At 43.9% G+C, this 22103-nt stretch overlaps 1 protein-coding gene across 3 annotated transcripts in view; it reads left to right on the forward strand.

The window, feature by feature from the left end:
- CCDC66 (coiled-coil domain containing 66) overlaps nucleotides 1–17424 on the forward strand; it is a 50298-nt gene extending 32874 nt beyond the window's left edge. For 2 of the 3 annotated variants that reach the window (XM_075833910.1, XM_075833911.1), the window contains 5 exons: nucleotides 4135–4643; nucleotides 5692–5732; nucleotides 6277–6542; nucleotides 15509–15636; nucleotides 17174–17424. In XM_075833910.1, the coding sequence (XP_075690025.1) occupies nucleotides 4135–4643; nucleotides 5692–5732; nucleotides 6277–6542; nucleotides 15509–15636; nucleotides 17174–17227 (998 nt within the window). In that variant the 3' untranslated portion in view covers nucleotides 17228–17424. The remainder of the gene's footprint in view (nucleotides 1–4134; nucleotides 4644–5691; nucleotides 5733–6276; nucleotides 6543–15508; nucleotides 15637–17173) is intronic. The other variant, XM_075833912.1, reaches the window with a different exon arrangement.
- The last annotated feature ends 4679 nt before the right edge of the window (nucleotides 17425–22103 follow it).

Here is a 22103-nt window from a genome sequence, read left to right on the forward strand (position 1 = left end):
GGCGGCGGCATCTACAGAGGGCACTGGCGGCGGCATCTACAGAGGGCACTGGCGGCGGCATCTACAGAGGGCACTGGCGGCGGCATCTACAGAGGGCACTGGCGGCGGCATCTACAGAGGGCACTGGCGGCGGCATCTACAGAGGGCACTGGCGGCGGCATCTACAGAGGGCACTGGCGGCGTGTGGCGGCATCTACAGAGGACACACTGGCGGCGTGTGGCGGCATCTACAGAGGACACTGGCGGCATCTACAGAGGACACTGGTGGCATCTACAGAGGGCACTGGTGGCATCTACAGAGGGCACTGGTGGCGGCGGCATCTACAGAGGGCACTGGTGGCGGCGGCATCTACAGAGGGCACTGGTGGCGGCGGCATCTACAGAGGGCACTGGTGGCGGCGGCATCTACAGAGGGCACTGGTGGCGGCGGCATCTACAGAGGGCACTGGTGGCGGCGGCATCTACAGAGGGCACTGGCGGCGGCATCTACAGAGGGCACTGGCGGCGGCATCTACAGAGGGCACTGGCGGCGGCATCTACAGAGGGCACTGGCGGCGGCATCTACAGAGGGCACTGGCGGCGGCATCTACAGAGGGCACTGGCGGCGGCATCTACAGAGGGCACTGGCGGCGGCATCTACAGAGGGCACTGGCGGCGGCATCTACAGAGGGCACTGGCGGCGGCATCTACAGAGGGCACTGGCGGCGGCATCTACAGAGGGCACTGGCGGCGGCATCTACAGAGGACACACTGGCGGCGTGTGGCGGCATCTACAGAGGACACACTGGCGGCGTGTGGCGGCATCTACAGAGGACACACTGGCGGCGTGTGGCGGCATCTACAGAGGACACACTGGCAGTATCTAAAAAGGGGCTGCCCAATTTTGACATTTGTGTGTCTGCCAACTGAGCCGCCGGACTGCATTTAGCAACACTTAAGCTTGAAAACTGGATTGCTGAAATAAGCACATTGAGAAATCTCGCAAATTTCCGTTAAGTTTAACCCCTTAATGACCGGGCCTGAAAAGCAGCCATAACTTTTTTTATTTTTTCATTGACGTGGCTGTATGAGGCCTTGTTTTATGCGAGAGAAATAGTATTTTATTTTTCCCACAGTTTGGGGGTAAAAAAAAATTTTTTTACGGCGTGAATATAGGAAAAAGCGATTCTCGGAATAGTTTTTGGGGTTTTTTATCCCGTTCACGTTTCACGCTAAACAACCCGTTAGATTCATTCTTCAGGTTATTACGGTCGTGTAGATACCTAATATGCGTAGGTTTTTTGTTTTTATTTAGTGTAGGGGCAATAAAATGTATTTAATGGAAAATAAAGACTCTTTTTGGCACTTTTTTTATTTATTTGTTTTGTTACTTTTTTTTTTTTTTTAATCCCATCAAGGGATAACTTTATTTTTTACTTGTAATGTATTAGCATACTTCTGTACGCTAATACATTACACTGTGTCACTATGACACAGGCTGCTGATCGGGCAGCACATAGTGTGCCCGAACAGCAGGCACACGGAACAGACAGCCCTGGGGTCCTTTGTAGGTCCCCAGGACTGACTGCAGAGGGATTCCCCGGTGTTTGATCGCATCACTGGAATTCCGGTGATGCGATCAAAGAGGGAAATTCCCTTTGATCATGCCGCGGTCACGGACCGCGGTAATCAAAGGGTTACACAGCTGGGGTCCGAATGTTGGCCGACCCCAGCTGTGTTCAGGAGGCTGCTCTAAGATCAGGAGCTGTTAGTAACAGCTCCTGCTTAGAGGATGAGAACTCACATGAGCGCTCATCAGCCTGATCTGCAGCGACGCCAAAAGACGTCTCTGTAGACTAAGCATCCGCACCGCCTGACGTCAAAAGACAGTGGGCGGTCGGGAAGGTGTTAAGCTAGTGGTATTATTATAGTAGTGTAGTATTATTATAGTTGTTCAAATAACTGATTGATTAACAATAATTTTGTATTATATCAAATTTGAGAGTAATGCGGCCCCTCAACTTCACATTTTCTATATGTGGCCCACTTACCGGCCGAGTTTGAGACTCCTGGTTTAGGCGTAGTTACTAAAACAGGCGTTTCCAACCTGTAGCTCTCAGCAAAATGACAACTATGAACATATCGAAATCTTACATGTGCAAGTCTGGTTTTGTGTTTTTTTTTTTGTTTGTTTTAAAAGAAAAAAAAAAAAAAATAGGCCAGATTAAATCCACAAGACATGCCGTAAACTGACTCTTTCCACAATTCTCATAGACTTGAATGTACTGAGCTGCGGCACATGCGTAGCCACCTCTCGGTTCAGGATATGGCTGTTGCTGGCCGCCTCGCCTGGTGGGTCGAGGGAAACGTGTTCCTCCTATAGGTGGGGGTTCCACCTCTATGAACCGCCCCCTTTTAGAGATATTGACCTGCATATATTAAGGCCATGATCGTACACGCACACTTTTGCTGCAGTTTTTGGCTCCTTTTCTTGAGCCGAACACAGAAATGAAAACAAATGAAAAGCGATGCATCTGTCCATTTTTTTAATATATTTGTTTTAATGCATTTCCTTCTTTTTGCATTTACTTCTGGCTGTGGCTAAAAAAAAAAAACTGCCACGTGTGTGTGTGTGTGTGTGTGTGTGTGTGTGTGTGTGTGTGTGTTCGTGTGTGTGTGTTCGTGTGTGTTCGTGTTCGTGTTCCCTGGCCTAGTAGGCTACTTTATTGACGTATGTTGTTGCTATTAACTTTCATACTGGCTAAAATCACAACATTTTCTCTATGCCGGGGTCTGTGTGCAGAAGACATGTGGCTTTTTGCAACTATTTTTGTGGAGCCGTATGAGGCTTGTGTTTCTGTTTTTTTAGGACGAGTTGTATTTTTCCATGACAACGCTTTGGGTTACATACAATTTATTGTTAAACGTTTATTTTTAAAACATTGGGGGGACGGGACTGGAATTACGCAGTTTACATGTGGTATAAATATCTTTATCCTGCTGGTTGGTACAAGAACACCATACCAAATGTGTTTGTTTAAAGAGGCTCTGTCACCAGATTTTGCAACCCCTATCTGCTATTGCAGCAGATCGGCGCTGCAATGTAGATTACAGTAACGTTTTTATTTTTTAAAAACGAGCATTTTTGGCCAAGTTATGACCATTTTTGTATTTATGCAAATGAGGCTTGCAAAAGTACAACTGGGCGTGTATTATGTGCGTACATCGGGGCGTGTTTACTACTTTTACTAGCTGGGCGTTGTGTATAGAAGTATCATCCACTTCTTTTCAGAACGCCCAGCTTCTGGCAGTGCAGACACAGCCGTGTTCTCGAGAGATCACGCTGTGTCGTCACTCACAGGTCCTGCATCGTGTCAGACGAGCGAGGACACATCGGCACCAGAGGCTACAGATGATTCTGCAGCAGCATCGGCGTTTGCAGGTAAGTCGATGTAGCTACTTACCTGCAAACGCTGATGCTGCTGCAGAATCAACTGTAGCCTCTGGTGCCGATGTGGCCGACACGATGCAGGACCTGTGAGTGACGTCACAGCGTGATCTCTCGAGAACACGCTGTGTGTCTGCACTGCCAGAAGCTGGGCGTTGTGAAGAGAAGTGGATGATACTTCTATACACAACGCCCAGCTAGTAAAAGTAGTAAACACGCCCCGATGTACGCACATAATACACGCCCAGTTGTACTTTTACTTTTCAACACGCCCAGTTGTACTTTTGCAAGCCTCATTTGCATAAATACAAAAATGGTCATAACTTGGCCAAAAATGCTCGTTTTTTTAAAAATAAAAACGTTACTGTAATCTACATTGCAGCGCCGATCTGCTGCAATAGCAGATAGGGCTTGCAAAATCTGGTAACAGAGCCTCTTTAAAATGTTTCTGTATAATAAAAGTTCCTTATTGACTGCGGCATCCCAGGGGTTAAATGGCCGGGATCGGAGTAATCTCCGATCCCAGCTGTTAGAGGAGGATGCCGGCTGTATAATGTAGCCGACACCTGCAAGTTATGTATAGGACAGCGGTTTTGCAAAAACTATCCACTATTACGGCTGGAGAAAAAATAAATCTTAATTTTTCCTCTTTATATGCTTTGTGGTCGGGTCTTTCTCTAAGATTTTTCTTTGTACCTTTTTTATAGATGACTTGAATATTATAATGAAGCCAAATCCAAAATCATATTGCAAAGAGACGACCTGGAGACATGAGCACAATGTCTCTCCTGACATTCCCATAGAGTTCAAGGACCAACAGCGCAAAGCTGAGGCACAAGCAAAAAAACCACATGTCCCAAGAGACAGATATGACTCCAGCAAAGAAAACACGAATACCTGCAGTGATGTTTACGATCCGTTTTGCAGAACGGAGAAGCCGGGTAAAGAGCATGGTCGCAAGCCAGACTGGAATAAAAACAGACCTCAAAAGAAATACATCCCAGCTTCAGAGCGGTACCCCAGAGGGCTTCAGAAGCAGAGGGAGGAGAGCAAAGTGCGGAGACAGATGGAGCTGCTGCATTTAGTGGAAAAAAATTCATCTAATAACTTGCATTTAAAAAAAGGGAATTCCCCAGAAAAGTCTCCAATTCCTCGAGAAGAAGACAAGAATTCTCCACGTCATGAAGAGATCAAAACTATACAGGAGGCCAAAAAGGTAGAAATATTAGGATTCTGCAAACATAGAACAGCACTAAAACACTGCGGGTGTATAAAAAATAGCTGAACAGCTCCTAAGGCCCTGTACACATGGAGTATTTTGACGAGCTTTTTGGAGCGGAAACCGCTCCGCAAAAACTGGCCGGAAATGCCTCCCATTGATTTCAATGGGAGGCGTGGGCGGCATTCTCCCACGAGCGGTAAAACCTCCTCGCGGGAGAAAGGGACATGCCCTATCTTCGCGCGTTTACGCCTCTCACCTCCCATTGACATCAATGGGAGGCAGAGAAACCATATTTCTATGAGTTTTTGCCCATAGCACTCATTGGCCGCGGGCGAAAAACGCTGCGAAAATCGTGGCAAACGACGTGCAGGAAGGACAAAATCTGCCTCAAAATCCCAAACGAAATTTTGAGGCAGAATTTTCCTCCTGCAAAAAACTGTGTGAACGAGGCATTGAATGGGGCTAATCCGCGTGCAGAAAAGGGCCTGTTTTTTTACTGCAAAAGTGCAGCAGAAAAATGCATCGTGTGAACTTAAACCTAGTTAGGAAGTAAAACAATTACAGAGTTACCATTGCATGAAGCTATACTCCTAAAATCTACTGCTTAGAGTGACCGCATATCAGAAGGTTGGATTGGTGGGTGTCCAGGCGCTGAGACCCCCACCGTTGCAAAAACAACGTCCGCTGAATGCTATGCTGCTTTGGCTGTGATAGGCACCCCTTGTTAGCCTGAAGACGAGCTCATAGACATATATATATATAATATTATTACAGTTGCCGCAAACTTTCAATGAGTGTCAGTTTACAGTTTGCTGCATATTTATGAATTTTTCGTTTATTCCTGGTTGTGATATTTGACTTGGAGACATATCCTCCAGATGGCCTAAAGTGGATTGAAGGTTGTTCTCCTGTATCTGGCCTGCACATGCTTAAACTCTGCAGCACTGGGCATGTATGGAAATGTAGTCCATGCAACTGGTGAGATGGACAGGGGAATGTTGTCTTGGAATTCATTTTTAAAGTTTTTGTTTGTTATTTTTAGCAGGAAGACAGAGTGCAGAAAGTTGAATCAAGTTTTAAGAGGTAAGAGAGATGTCTTCCCTTTTTATTCTCTTCTTAAACACATTTATTTCTCCAATACTCTGATATCGATGTACTGCATGCTCAAGTAATTCCCTGGATAACATATGTGTGATGGTAACTTATCATTTCCGCATCATGATTGGTGCAGTCTGCTCATTGGGTTTGGACACTGCTTGCGATATGGAAACATTTTCTTATAAGATTGTTCCTTCTCAGATCTGGGTTGAGTGCTACAGGACGGCGAGAGATATATATAGCCATCCTGCCGCCCTCAGATCTGAGGAAGGACAATCTCATAATGAAATAATTCCTTACTGCAAAATAAATAAATATATATATATTAGTCATGTTTATCTTGACTTTTTTTTTTTTTTTTTACATCTGGACTTTTAACACATTAAATACATTGGCAAGAAACTTTAACTTGAATTTTTTTTTTTATGGTTTTTGTTGTGTGATATCATGGTGCAATAAGTTATCAGTCAAGTTAAACTTGGCTACATCTGTATGTTACCTTGTTATAACTAGTGTGTTGTCGTCGCAGATCAGACTCTCCACCAGTTCCTGCTGTGAAGAACAGATTACATCAAGCTCATAAGAGATCCACTGTTACTCCTGTTCCTTTACTTTACAATGGAAACACTGTGTCCATCCAACGACATGTCACCCCGGACCTTGAGAAATTGGAATCTGGCCGGCCACCATCTTCACAATTTGTTCCATATGTTCGGACAAAAGAAATTTATTATTTAGATCCTGATGCCCCGATGTCCAGGCCTTCGACACATGAACCAAAGCACAATCCGACAGGTAAGAACCAAATACAATACAAATCACCAATCACTAATTTGGTCTGTTTTTAATCATTTGTGAGTGTCTTGTTTGTAAATGTCTAGGCCTACTCATAATCTGGTGACAGAGCCTCTAAGTGCCCTATCTCCTACGTAGTCTGATCGGCGCTGTAATGTAGGGAACAGCAGTGGTTTTTATTTTGAAAAAACTTTCATTTTTGAGCAAGTTATGAACAATTTTAGATTTATGCTAATTAGTTCTTAATGACCAACTGGGTGTTTAACTTTTTACCAAGTGGGCGTTGTAAAGGCAAGTGTATGACGCTGACCAATCAGTGGCCAATCAGCCTCATACACTTCTCTTCATTCCAGCCCAGCTTGTTTCACTGCACAGCGTGATCTCGTAGTGAAACAAGCTGGGCAGGAATGGAGAGAAGTGTATGACGCTGATTGGTCATAAGAAACTCATTAGCATAAATCTAAAATTGTTCATAACTTGCTCAAAAATGATCGTTTATCAAAATAAAAACCACTGCTGTTCCCTACATTACAGCGCCGATCAGACTATGTAGGACATGGGGCACGTATAATCTGGTGACAGAGCCTATTTAAATTATTTAGTCATTTATTTCATCTTATTGGATGCTGGATAAACAGTGAAAAGTATGTCCCCATAAAAATAAAAAATAATCACCACTAAATAAATGTCCTGGAGATGTCCTTGTCTGTAAAATTATTTTCAGTTCTGATTTTGGGGAAAGCTGGGTGACAACACCAGGGAAGGAGACTGTATCCAGCCTGGTGCAAAATTGTCCAAGTGACTTTTATTACTCCAGCAGGTCAGATAAGTAATGTTTTGACCCGCCCAGAAATTATTTTTTGAACATGCTTGAAAAAGACCCCTGTGCAGGTCGAAGCGTTGCTCATCTGACCTGCTGGATTAATAAGCTGAATGCTGCCACTTGCTTTGTGTCTTGTACGGTTTTAGGTCAAAAAGTGGCTCCTGGAGGTAGGGACTGTGCACCCTGATTTGGCTTGGCAGGTCTGAAACGACATACTAAATTATGATTTTCTTTTCTTTAACACCTATAGCAATAACTGGAGCATCTAGCCCTAACCTTTTAGCTGCCAGGGGTTTTAGAGCAATTTTTGACATACACAAATGAAACCTGAATTACAATTTGTGTTTTAAAATCTACCCTGGAGATGGAGACCTGGCACAATGTAACAATTTTACCCAGCACTTTACTTTGCTATGAGTGTAATGTGTATAATATAAAAATTCATGTTTTGTGTCTTTGTCACCGCTTTATTAATTCTCTATCTCCTAACTAATCTAATAGACTCTCTGCTGCTGATCACTACAGTGCGGTTTTGTTTTAAAGAAATATTTATTATTTGCAAAGTTATGAGCATTTTTCTAAATATGCTAATGTGGCTCAGATAGACAAATAGGAGGTGAGACTCTTTCTTTTTCACTCTGGGCGGTGTAATGTTTTCTGTAGGACGCTGTCCAATCATCATACAGCTTCTCCCCCTTCCCTGCCCAGCAACACAGTGTGATCACGTAGTATACAGCTTCCATTCCCGACTGTGTATTCAACTGGTGATATCTTTCATATTCCACCAGAACCAGAGAGGAGACTGCAGTTCTAGCTGTGACACAACCGCTGTTCTAGGTGGTCCACAGCACGAGATATGGCTGTTTGAAATGATCCCCCTTCTCTCCAGCTTTATTTTCATGCTGTGTGAAGCAGCTTCATGCTGATTGGACGGCGTCAAGAGGCGGTGAGGTAGCTCCACCTCAGGAGAATCGCTGGTGTTGCCTCCCAGTTGTCTAAAGGCTGATTTACAGATTTTATGAAAAAGCTCATAACTTCTGACCTGCTTATGTGCAGGGGGGGGGGGGGATTAGCTGTGCAAGTGCTTATCTTATCACCTGTTAAGTAAGGGGGGAGCCCCCCTCATTTCAAATGTGACCATCAGAGCACACATGGTGCTCTCTTGGTAAGGAGCTAATAGTATGAACAAATGTTCTTGTCTCGTTCTCCTGGGGTCACTAGAAGCTGTACAGGAGGAGAGATTACGAAAACAAGCTGTGATCATTTTTTCTGCTGTCACTTGCAAATTCCTCCCATCCCATAAAGCTCTTTTACATGGGCGAATTATCGGGCAAACGGGGCAGCGATCAGCTGAAATTCAAGAAAAAAATTGTTCCCCGGCTGACCGCGTCTTCTATGAAGCCAAAAAAACAGTAGCTAGTCGGCAGCACACTTGCGTGTGAACGTGAAAATGTATCGGGAAAAATGATCGTATTAACCATCGTTCGTCTTCATACATTCCGACCTAAATGAGCACTAATCGAGGCACATGATTGGCGCTAGTTACCGCCTGGAAATCTTACTGTGTAAAACCACCTTTACTCAGACACAGAACTAGGAAGTAAAACTTTTCCTCTTGAACCCCAAAATGAGGTGAATATTGTAGCTGCTTAGCATGCTGAATGAGCAGGGACTTCTAGTGCCCACTAGTACACTGGCTCTACTTGGATGTTTTTTAAGCAGTTTTCTGACTCGAACGAAATGCTTATATATTGGGCATAGCTAAACTCTTTGTGCGTGTATCTTTAACGCAACGACCACTCATTGTCTTTTAGAGGCAGGCGGTGCAGGTCCTCTGTCTACAGTGACATCTTTTGGCGTTGCGGTAGAAAAGGCTGATGAGCGCTTCAGCGAGCGCTCTCTAAGGCATCATTTACACGAGCGTAATATAAGCGCGTGCGACGTGCCTATATTACTCTATGGGGCAGTGCAGACAGTCCGTGGGTTTTGCGCAGCGTGAGTGCGCTGCGTAAAACTCACGACATGTTCTATATTTCAGCGTTTTTCGCGCATCACGCACCCATTGAAGTCAATGGGTGCGTGAAAACCACGCAGGTCGCACGGAAGCACTTCCGTGCGAACTGCGTGGTTTGCGCAACAGCTGTCAAACGCTGAATGTAAACAGAAAAGCACCACGTGCTTTACTGTTTACAAACATCCAAACGGAGTGTCATAATGATGGCGGCTGCGTGGAAATCACGCAGCCGCGCATCATACACTGATGACACACGGAGCTGTTAAGTGCATTTTGCGCACGCAAAACGCACACGCGCGTGTAAATCAGGCCTAAGAACAAGCTGTTAACAGCTCCTGTTCTAAGAAAAGCCTCAACTTTCACACCTCATCTAACATAGACTTAAGTCTATGAGGGATCCGTGAAAATGGGTCCCGCACGGGTGCCGTTTACACTCTTTTGTCTAAATAAAGCCTTAGCTTTTTAAGCTCTAGCTACGTTCCATCGTAGTAGAAAGGATGTATCCAATACGTCCTTGGCTACTGAAGTGGTTTCTTTGTAGTCTGCAATCCTGGAAAGACATATCTGCATAGGAGTTGTAGCCACAATGAAAATGAAGCCGTGTGCAATACGAGAGGATAGTAAGAGACTACCAGACACCTCTTCGGCCCTGTTCACACAGTTTTTTGCTGTGGAAACCGTGGCAAATAACGGCTGAAATTGACTCCCATTGATTTCAATGGGAGGTGGAGGCGTTTTTCCCAGTACATCCCTCATGACAGCACCACAGGAGGTTGCCCTATTGACCTCTGTAGGGACAGGAAGACAGAGAGGTTAAAAGGCCCCTCCCACCACCCACTTGCCAGTGTTCTTCCTGTCCCTACAGGGTCAGGAGCAGAGAGACGTCGCTCCTGTGTTACTGCAGGGGGCAAGATCGGGGGGTCCGTGCACTCCCCCTTCTCTTCCCCCTAAAGCCTAGGCTAACACCCCTCTAACGAGAGGTCCCTTAGCTCCCAACCTAAGACACCTACCGGGGGAATCCTAGGCAGGGTTCCGGTAGTGTGTGGGGTTCGGGATTCCCAAGCAGCCTTCGGCCTGGCCGCGTGACCAGGCGGGGACGGCAGCTCCATAGGTTTGGACGCACCGGCAGGGTATCCTCGCTGCGCCGCATAGCAAGCCTCAGTCGCTCGCTATGAGCGGCTGCACCTCAACGAATAGCCGACCGGAAATTACGTCGGGCTACTTCCGGTTCGCGGCCATTTTGGAAGGCGGGAAATTCAAAACGCCCGCATTTAAAGGGACACGCACAGGTATGTAGTTAGAGCTGATACCTCTAACTTGGATTGATTTTGTGGATTGCATATTGCATTGCCTGTTACCTGTCGCGGTATGGAACTTCCTCGTCCTGACGGAACTCCAGATATGTCCCAGGGTCACGTGAGTCTCACCCTTGGGGTAAGGGTTATGACTCCTTATGTATGCACACCATACTTTACCTACCTTCTGTTTTCTCTAGGATAAAGATTAATCTCAGAGACAAACTGATAAAAAGAAGGTTAAAAAATGTGCGACTTGTGCAAAAAAATTGCCAGAGTCACATAGGAAACAATTGTGTCAGGATTGTATTGCAAAAATACTAAAAGAGGAACAACCAACGTTTGTCTGAACTTAGGGCTATGATTCGTGAAGAAGTGAGTCAGTCAGTAGCCTCCCTCGCCCCTCCTCAAGAAACTCCCTCACACTCCCGGGCAAAAAGACCACGGATTGAAGTGGATCAAAAATATTGTCCTCCTCAGGGGTCTGACTCGGAGCAGGAGTGTTATTACCTATCGGAGGGTGAGTTAGAAGAAGAAAGAGGAACTCTTGCCTTCAACTTCATCCACTCAAGAGAAAAAAAGTTTCTTCTCTTCTGAGATGTCTGATACCTTAATTCAGGCAATACGGGAAACATGGATATTCCCGAAGACCAACCACATACGATCCAGGATGAGATGTTTGGAGGTCTAACGGAAAAGAAAACGAAGGTTTTTCCGGTAAACGAAAATCTCAAAAGAATGGTGACAACTGAATGGGAGGATTCAGAAAAAAGGCTCTTCATTTCAAGAGATTTTAAAAACGGACTTCTCTTTGATCCAGAAGACACTAAACCTTGGGATGAGATCCCAAAAGTAGATGTCCCAGTAGCCAGGGTTGCTAAAAAAAAACGCAATCCCATTTGAAGATTCCTCTCAGTTGAAGGACGCCATGGACCGAAAGGCAGACGGCTACTGAAAAGAGCGTGGGAATCTTCCTCTGCTTTGATCTCGACTAATATCGCGGCCACATCAGTAGCAAGAGCAATGTTTATATGGTTAAACCAGCTGGAGACCCATTTGATGATGAAGACATCACGACAAGACCTATTAGAATCTCTACCCTTACTAAAGATGGCAACCGGATTCTTGGTAGACGCTTCAGCGGAATCTATTAGATTTGCTGCCAGGAATGGGGCTCTCTCAAATGGTGCTAGAAGAGCATTATGGCTCAAAATGTGGTCAGGAGATACGAAGTCCAAGAACAAATTATGTTCTATCCCGTTTACAGGGTCTCTGATGTTCGGTCCTCTCCTGGATAACATGCTGGAGAATGCAGCAGATAGGAAAAAGGGGTTTCCTGAAGAGAAACCAAAAAAAAAAACCCTTAGTTTGGGAGGTTTCGCTAACAGAGGGAACCTACCTTACAGAACTACAGCGGGAAAGGGAAGTCCGGTCGCTGGAGTTACCCCAAAGGAAGAAGGGGTCGAGGATATCTCCTTAACCCCAATAATTCATTTCAGCCCTCAAAGCAATGACGCCAAGAGCATGGGGGGGAAGACTCTTACAATTTTATCCCAAATGGTCGGAAATAACCCAGAACCCCTGGGTTCTAAAGATCATAGAAGAAGGGTACAAAATAGAATTTTCCTCCATTCCTCCAGAGAAATTTCTAATAACCCAGTACCAAGCAAAAGACCTTCATCAGATCCTTATCCGGGACGTCCAGAAACGACTCAAATTGAGAGCCATTACTCCAGTTCCCCACAACGAAAAATTCAAAGGCCACTATTCAAAAATCTTCTTAGTCAAAAAACCAAACGGTTCCTACAGGACCATAATCAACCTGAAGGTCCTAAACAAGTGGGTGAAATATCGAAAATTCAAGATGGAGTCTATCAGATCGACTATTTCTCTAATAAGGGAAGAGGCATCAATGTGTACGATCGATTTTAAAGGATGCGTATTATCACGTTCCTATCCACCCCGCTTACCAGAGATTCCTCAGATTCGCGATTCAGAACGGTCCTTCCATTCTCCACTTCCAGTTTGTCTGCCTCCCTTTCGGCATTTTTACAAAAATTATGGCAGAGGTCATGGTATTCGTAAGAAGTCAGGGCATAGTAATTATCCCATTATCTCGACGACTTCTTGTTGACAGCAGATACTCCGTCTATCTTAGACAGTCATCGGTCACAGGTTCTTTACCTACCACAGGAATTGGGATGGATAATCAACTTTCAGAAGTCAAGTCTTCCTCCCCAAAAACAGAAGGTCTTCTTAGGAGTACTGCTAGACTCCTCCCTTCAACATTCCTTCCTCCTAAGAGAGAAACAAATACTCCTACTCGCAGAAGTAACGAAATTTTGGGGGAAAGACGCCTGTTCCATAAGGGAATGTATGCGGATGTTGGGAATGATGACGTCTTGCATCCAATCTATTCCATGGAGTCAATTTCACTCCAGACCCTTACAGAATCTGATCTTGTCCCAGTGGGATCGAAAACAGAACTCCCTGAATTCAAATTTCCGAGACCGTGAAATCATCCCTCCTGTGGTGGCTCTGCACAAACAACATAGACAAGGGAGTCCCTGGAGAATGGTCCCTAAACGGGGAAGTCTTTCTGTCCTTAACCCGAAGATGGGGTTATCCACAAATAGACCTGTTTGCCACCAAGAAAAACTCCCAAGTAGAGACATTCTTCTCCCTAAATCTCAGAGACAACCCATTGGGAGTAGATGCATTGTCCCAACCCTGGGACATGGATCTGGCCTATGCCTTTCCTCCGTTTCCTCGAATACCAATGGTATTAAGAAAAATCCAGGAAGATTTGACAAAGCTCATCATTATTCTTCCCTATTGGCCAAAAAGAAGTTGGTTTCCAATCGTAAAATACCTAGCGTTGGAAGACCGTATCATGCTCCCAGTCAAGGAGAATCTTCTCTCCCAGGGTCCCTTATTCTTTCAGGGAATAGAAACTCTGAAGTTGTCAGCCTGGATCCTGAAAGGCAGATCTTGAGAAACCACGGTCTGTCAGATGAGGTAATTTCAACTATCTTATAAAGTCATAAAGAAGTTACCTAAAAAATCTATCAAAAAATTTGGAAGAAATTCTGTTCCTGGTATGGAGACCCAGGACCAGATCCCTTTTCTCCCAACATCGCGAAAATCCTAGATTTTTTACAGTCTGGATTCAAAAAAGGGCTTAGTCCTAGTACCTTAAAAGTACAGCTTTCGGCCTTAGGAAAAAATTTTAACACTCCCCTGGCTGAACATCGGTGGATCAGAAGATTCACTCAAGCAGTCTCTAAACTGAAACCTTCCCTAAAGAAATCAGTTCCTACCTGGGATTTGAATGTAGTGTTAACGACTCTTTGTGATTCCCCCTTTGAGCCGCTCGACACTATTAGTATGCATTTTTTAACTCTAAAAGCTGCATTCTTAGTCGCTATTACTTCAGCAAGAAGGATTGGAGAAATCCAATCTCTGTCGGTCATAGAACCGTACCTAAAAGTACAAGAGGATAAGATCATTCTAAAGCTGGATCCTTCCTTTATTCCAAAGCGATCTACTGCTTTCCATCGAGAACAAGAAATAATTCTACCTTCCTTTTATCCAGATCCAAAAAACCAACAAGAATAAAAATTCCATTGTCTGGATGTCAGGCAAACAATTCTTCAGTATCTGGATAGAACCTCCTCCTGGAGATAAGATAACAATCTATTTGTCCTGTTTGGGGGAAAGAATAGAGGAAAGAAAGCCTCAAAAGGCTCTCTAGCGAGATGGGTAAAAACTACCATACAAGAAGCCTACAAGTCCCAAGGACTATGTGCCCCACAAGGCATCAGAGCCCATTCAACGAGGGCAGTTTTGGCATCCTGGGCAGAAAGAAGAGAAGCCTCTATGGACCAAATCTGCAGAGCTGCCACTTGGTCAAGCCATCATACGTTTTACAAACATTATAGGCTCGATGTTCTGTCCGATACAGATTTAAGTTTTGGACGGAAAGTCCTCCAATCCGTAGTCCCGCCCTGAGAATTATAATTTGGTATTGCTCCTGTAGTGCTGTCATGAGGGATGTACTGGAAAATAGCAATTAGACCTACCGGTAATTGTATTTCCAGGAATCCATCATGACAGCACCATTACATCCCTCCCTGATTGAATTCTGATTTGTGCAATTAACATGTCAGTTATTATCCCTAGAAATAAAATAGGGTTGCATCCATCCTGGTGTAGTAATTGAAAAACACTGGCAAGTGGGTGGTGGGAGGGGCCTTTTAACCTCTGTGTCTTCCTGTTCCTACAGAGGTCAATAGGGCAACCTCCTGTGGTGCTGTCATGATGGATTCCTGGAAATACAATTACAGGTATGTCTAATTCCTATTTTTACCGCGAAAAAGAAGCAACATGTCCTATCTTGAGGCGTTTTCCGCCTCAAAAACCATTGAGGCATTTTTATTTTACGCGTATTTCGGGTAAAAAACGCTTGCGGTCTTTCCATTTCTCTGTTGAAGAGATAGCAAAAAAAAAAAGCCTCAAAGTCGTGGCAAAAAAACGCGTGTGGTGCAAAACCACTTAAAAAAAAAACAAAAAAACAGAGCTGATTTTTTCCAGGCACAATTAAAGTACTTTTATCTCCCACTAAAACAGGATTAGGCATGATTAAATACAACATTCGCAATACTTCTTTCATCCTGACATCGGTCATTGGAAGGTGATACATGTTCATGAGATTAGCAGTTCGCCAATCCCACTGGAAATTGGAGGCAATCTATTTTTTCCTTAAAAAAAAAGTACTCTTTATTGCTACAGAAACAGGGATTATCAATTCTGAACAAAATACCCTTCTCTTTAGGAAACGACCAAGAATCTCGACAAATATTCAGCTCTGATCGTGCAAAAGACCCTTTACTGAATCCTAATGTTGTCAGAAATAAGGACCGACAGCAAGCCATACTGAGGGGATTATCAGAATTACGGAAGGTTTGTATGGTCTTCATTCTGGAGTAAACTCCACCAATTTGGGTATGCGTGGAATTCACGTGGCTTCTCCATAAGGGACTGAACCTTAAGTAATGCCAGAATGTGTGAGCAGCAAATAGAACTTCCGGAGTTGAATATGGGAAGGACCTAGCGTATTTTACAGACTATAAGACGTACATTAGAGCAAGATAAAATATTGGTAAAAAGTCCCTGCATCTTATCAGACCTCCTGATCGCTTCCTTAATGGTCAGGCAGAGCGCACAGCTTAAAGGGGTTTTCCCATGAGAGACCTTTATGACATTTGTCATAATTGTCTGATAGATGCAGGTCCCACCTCTGGGACCTGCACCTATTTCTAGAACGGGGCCCCCTAATCCCTGTACTAGCTGTACCTGCTCTCGCTGCTTCTCAGCCACTTCCTGGTTATATGGTCGGGAGTTGGGTAAACCGCGTAGTTTGTTAATCTACGCTGTTTCCGTAACTCTCATAGTAGTGAATGGCAGTTAGGGAAGCAGCGTAGCATGCGAGCTACGATGTTTCCATAACTACCATTCAGTTCTATGGGACTTACAGAAACTGTGTATATCTCAGCGAGCTACGCTGTTTTCATCAATCCCAACCATTTAACCTTTTTAAAAACATGGTTGGAATTCACCTGCTGCAGCCGCTTATGCAGATGTGGGACCCGCACCTATCTGACATATCCTGTGGATGTCATAAATGTCTCAGGAAAACCCCTATAAGGAACTATGTGGTGGTCCTCTGTCAGACAATGAACGGTGTCGCAAGTGCAGGGCAAGAAGGGAAGCTGAAAGTGATGCGTACATTGTGTTCAGCTTTGTGACAGGTACGATACATTGCTGGAGCCTGGGGAGGTTATTAAAACACCAGGCACCTGCTCCCTGAAAACTTGTACTGTGCCCAGTGTGGCCCTCAAAGTTACAATATAAGCAACATTGTGAAAACAAGTATATGAATGATAAACATGATTGGCAGATAGATAATGTCAGGGCTGGAATCGCACATGCATGTTTTGGTGCCAAAGCTAGGAGTGGATCAAAAAAAAAAAGTATAAAAGGAAAGACTGATACCTCTTTTGTATTCTGTTTAGCTAGAAAAATGAAGCTAAAAACCGTGCGTGATTCTGGCATTTGGTGCCAGCGTTACTTGCGGACGTCTGTGATGTCTGTATGGAAGATCGTTAATTGTAGTCTCGTGAATTTCCATAGCCAATAGTTCAGTGAACCCTTCCTTTTACCTTCAACAACTAGGGAATAAAAGCCTACCAGTGGAGTTATAAATAGTATGAAGTTTCCTTATCGTCTATTGTCAAAACCTGGTTGTATAGTCCTTAAAATACAGTAACTTTGTGGCCAACATATGCAGATAAAGCGTGAACCTAATAAAGCAATGTGACTACACATGTATATATTTAAAAAAATGTGCACTGTAGTCATTATCAGATAATGTAGTATATTAGCAGCCATTGCTTAGTCGTGGTTATGCTGCCGTCTAATTGTTGTCCATTTCTTTTAGGGCTTGCTTCAGAAACAAAGGGAACTGGAGACTGGGTTGATTCCAGATGTTTAAGATGAAAGAACAGACTTCTGTCCAGTTGTGTGATAGAACCTAGGACTGTGTGTGACTATCATTATTTTGTTAACTAGATGCACTGTAACATGATCAATGTGAATTAATGTGTTTGCTGCTGTTTTGTGTATTTATCAAACTTCTTAGTGTTTAGCATTTTTATAGAATGTTTTTAATAAAAAAATATTTTTGTAATATTTACTTTAAAACAGATTTTTTTTTTATATATATGTCTTCACCTCACAAACTGCATGGTGAAACTGCTCCACCCACCACCCACCAAATAGATGGCTTAGAAACGGTGTAGAAAAAGTACCACACCCATTAGTGGACAAGGACTATGCCCATATCTAAATCGGACTGCAGAAAGGGAGGGAAGTAGCGAAAGACCATGGAGGAGATCAGGCTGTCTCCGCATCATTGACGTAGGCCTTTCCGTCACAGAAAGTAATTACGAGAAGCCGGATACATAATCTAGATCATGGTATCACTGACATGGGCCGAAGACCATCTGATCCCTCATCCACCTAACTTTACGCAGAGAGAGCAGCTCAAGAAGAGCTGAAAATGAGCCACGGAGCATCTACCACTAGGTTGAACTTCCATATGCTAGAAGCAGCTGGGCCACTAAAAGGACGGGAATGACTTCTGCCTAGGGGGGGAGGGGATCAGGGTAGTGAAAATGCATCATATGGAGTTACGAGTGCCCATCGTGACTGCCATAGGGTCGTGGGTCCAGACGACAAACTATAGTCAAACCTTGTGTAAAAACGGGGCACCTGGGATATCAACCTCACGGTTACTCGAACGCTCAACTAGTCTGCACCCTGGGTTCCAGTTCTAGACTGAGGCAGGGAAAGTGGACAGCACATATTCCTGAAGCAAAGAGTTCTGCCCAGGGGAGTATTTAAGTCACTGCAGTCATGACTGTCTAGGCACGTGTGCTGTTCGGGTGTATAGCGTATGCCACGGCTACAGTATAGTCCGTCTGAATGAGATCACTTGAGTTCCAGAACATTAGGGGGCAGAAGGGCTTCCAATCGCCACAGTTTGTGCGGGAGAAAAAGAAAAATTTCATCCCCCCCTCCTTGGCCTAGAATGATGGCATCCAAGGATGGACTGAGCCAGTGAACTTAAAAGGAAGGAACAACCCGGAAGGATCAGGGGTGAGTGAAACCACTACAAATTGGCTAACTGTGCTGAGTCGCAATGAAAAGTGAGGGGGAGAGGACCAGCTCCACTAGAGTGAATAGCTGGCAGAAGAGGCATAAAATAGAACTGAGAGAGGAAATTCTACTCATGGCAGCAACCATTCTGCCCAGTATCCTTAAGCCAGCCGGAGGGGGCAAAGGGGGTTGGTCATCTAAGGGCCCAGACCACCGTCTAGGAAGCCACTTTTGTCGTCTGAGGAGAAAAAAAAAATGAAGTGGGGAACGGCAAATGGGGAAAGAAAGATATTCTCACTCCCTGTGGTATTCTTTTAGGAGCCGGTCTCGGTGACCTCACTGTAGTGTGCTACGCTCGGAGAGACGAGCATTTAGGTGCAAATGCAGAATGTCCTCTCCTAAAATGGGCAACAGAGCAGCTGGACTGGTCTGTTCCATTCTACCGACCATTGTCAAACAAGGGGAGACTCTTCTTGATTTGCTGTGGGGGAAGTCGCACAGAGTGCTGAGGGACTGGCAGGCCCACCCTATTTTTCTTTTTTGCAGGTTTGGATAAACAAAGGGCTAAAAACAGAACACTTTAACCCCTTAATAACCAGCTAAATTTTTCTGTGTTTGTGACGTCCTGGCGCCACGATCGCTATGATTGGTCAGTTACTGACCAATCCTAGTACGAGACGTAGTGGGGTAGGTGAAAAAGCCGGTGTTCGGCTCTGATCTCCTCAGTCCTGTCAGTGGTGTTGAGGAGATCAGAGCTGCGCTGCTTGATCCTCCTGTCATCGTCCAAAAGTTAAAAAAACAGAAATTTAGCCTCCCCAATGTCCCTGTGACCCCCACCATTCCCCTTATCCACCCGTTAAATTTTTTCCTTTTTGTTTTATAAAAAAAAATTGTAAAAAGATATATAATTTATCGTTCAGGTAGCATTAGGTAGCGCCAGGTGTAGGACGTTAGTTAGCGTAGTTTTATTTTTGTTATAAAGAAAAAACAAAAAAAAACTAATTTTTTTTTGTAATTGTTTAGTGTTATAGGTAGCGTTAGGGATTTGGCGTTAATTTGCGTTAGGTGTAGGGCTAATTAGGTGTGTTTTAGGGTCTTGTATAAAGAAAAAATGTTTCGTGTTATAGGTAGTGTTAGGGATTGGGCGTTAATTAGCGTTAGGTGTAGGGTTAGTAAGGTACATAGTTTATCGTTACACATTACCTAGTGCGTGTTAAATATAAATTATATATATATATATACACACACACACACACACACTACCGTTCAAAAGTTTAGGGTCACTTAGAAATTTCCTTATTTTTGAAAGAAAAGCACAGTTTTTACTCTATACATTGTTAATGTGGTAAATGACTATTCTAGCTGCAAACGTCTGGTTTTTAATGCAATATCTACATAGGTGTATAGAGGCCCATTTCCAGCAACCATCACTCCAGTGTTCTAATGGTACATTGTGTTTGCTAACTGTGTTAGAAGGCTAATGGATGATTAGAAAACACTTTAAAACCCTTGTGCAATTATGTTAGCACCGCTGTAAACAGTTTTGCTGTTTAGAGGAGCTATAAAACTGACCTTCCTTTGAGCTAGTTGAGAATCTGGAGCATTACATTTGTGGGTTCGATTAAACTCTCAAATTGGCTAGAAAAAGAGAGCTTTCATGTGAAACGGGACAGTCTATTCTTGTTCTTAGAAATGAAGGCTATTCCATGCGAGAAATTGCCAAGAAACTGAAGATTTCCTACAACGGTGTGTACTACTCCCTTCAGAGAACAGCACAAACAGGCTCTAACCAGGGTAGAAAGAGAAGTGGGAGGCCCCGCTGCACAACTGAGCAACAAGACAAGTACATTAGAGTCTCTAGTTTGAGAAATAGACGCCTCACAGGTCCTCAACTGGCAGCTTCATTAAATAGTACCCGCCAAACGCCAGTGTCAACGTCTACAGTGAAGAGGCGACTCTGGGATGCTGGCCTTCAGGGCAGAGTGGCAAAGAAAAAGCCATATCTGAGACTGGCTAATAAAAGGAAAAGATTAATATGGGCAAAAGCACACAGACATTGGACAGAGGAAGATTGGAAAAAAGTGTTATGGACAGACAAATCGAAGTTTGAGGTGTTTGGATTACACAGAAGAACATTTGTGAGACGCAGAACAACTGAAAAGATGCTGGAAGAGTGCCTGATGCCATCTGTCAAGCATGTTGGAGGTAATGTGATGGTCTGGGGTTGCTTTGGTGCTGGTAAAGTGGGAGATTTGTACAAGGTAAAAGGGATTTTGAATAAGGAAAGCTATCACTCCATTTTACAACGCCATACCCTGTGGACAGCGCTTGATTGGAGCCAATTTCATCCTACAACAGGACAATGACCCAAAGCACACCTCCAAATTATGCAAGAACTATTTAGGGAAGAAGCAGGCAGCTGGTATTCGATCTGTAATGGAGTGGCCAGCGCAGTCACCAGATCTAAACCCCATAGAGCTGTTGTGGGAGCAGCTTGACCGTATGGTACGCAAGAAGTGCCCATCAAGCCAATCCAACTTGTGGGAGGGGCTTCTGGAAGCATGGGGTGACATTTCTCCCGATTACCTCAGCAAATTAACAGCTAGAATGCCAAAGATCTGCAATGCTGGAATTGCTGCAAATGGAGCATTGTTTGACGAAAGCAAAGTTTGAAGGAGAAAATCATTATTTCTAACCTTGTCAATGTCTTGACTATATTTTCTAATCACTTTGCAACTCACTTGATAAATAGAAGTGTGAGTTTTCATGGAAAACACAAAATTGTCTGGGTGACCCCAAACTTTTGAACGGTTGTGTGTGTGTATGTATGTATGTGTGTGTATGTATGTATGTGTGTATATATATATATATATATATATATATATATATATATATATTTTGATCTAAAAATAATGGCTCACCGGATGTTTATAGCAGAGGAGGCGTATGCGATGATGTGCTCTGATAGACACTGCAAGCGAAAAGTGAGGAGCAGTTTTTATTATCATCCTCATCATCTAGTAGCGACAGTGATGAGCCCCAAGCACAGCGGAGCAGGCCTAGTGAAAGTCAGCCGAGTGTTAGTGACCCCGATTGGCAGTCCGCCGCCACATTTATTCCCCAAATTCCTGATTTCATACCTGCCACAGGAATTAACATCAAACACTACAGGATTTAGCGATGGAGATTTTTTTAAAATCTTCTTTTCAGAAGATTTAATTAATCTAATACTAACTCAAACAAATTTATATGCCAACAATTTTATTTTAACTCACCCCGATTCATTTTATGCCAGGGAAAACAACTGGGAGCCAGTTGACAAAGCAAAAACGCTTCAATATTAGGGACTACTATTGAACATGGGCCTTGTAAAAAAAAGCCGACTATAAGATCGTACTGGTTGACGGATGTCGTGTACGATACACCCCTATATCGTGCAGTGATGACGCGCAATCGTTTTGAGGCCATAATGAGATTTATCCATTACGACGACAATGCACAATGCCCCCCAGCAAGTGACCCCAGCCATGATCGGCTATTTAAAATTAGGCCTCTTATAGAGCATTTCAATTTTACATTTGCAGAGGCATATACCCCTGAGGCTAAAATTTCGGCAGTATATACCCACCAAGAGGGCCAAATATGCCATGAAGGTATATAAAATTTGTGAGAGCAGCACTGGTTTTACCCATCGTTTGAGGGTATACGAG

This window comes from Rhinoderma darwinii, chromosome 7, assembly GCF_050947455.1.
Source record: "Rhinoderma darwinii isolate aRhiDar2 chromosome 7, aRhiDar2.hap1, whole genome shotgun sequence".
Lineage (NCBI taxonomy): Eukaryota > Metazoa > Chordata > Amphibia > Anura > Rhinodermatidae > Rhinoderma > Rhinoderma darwinii.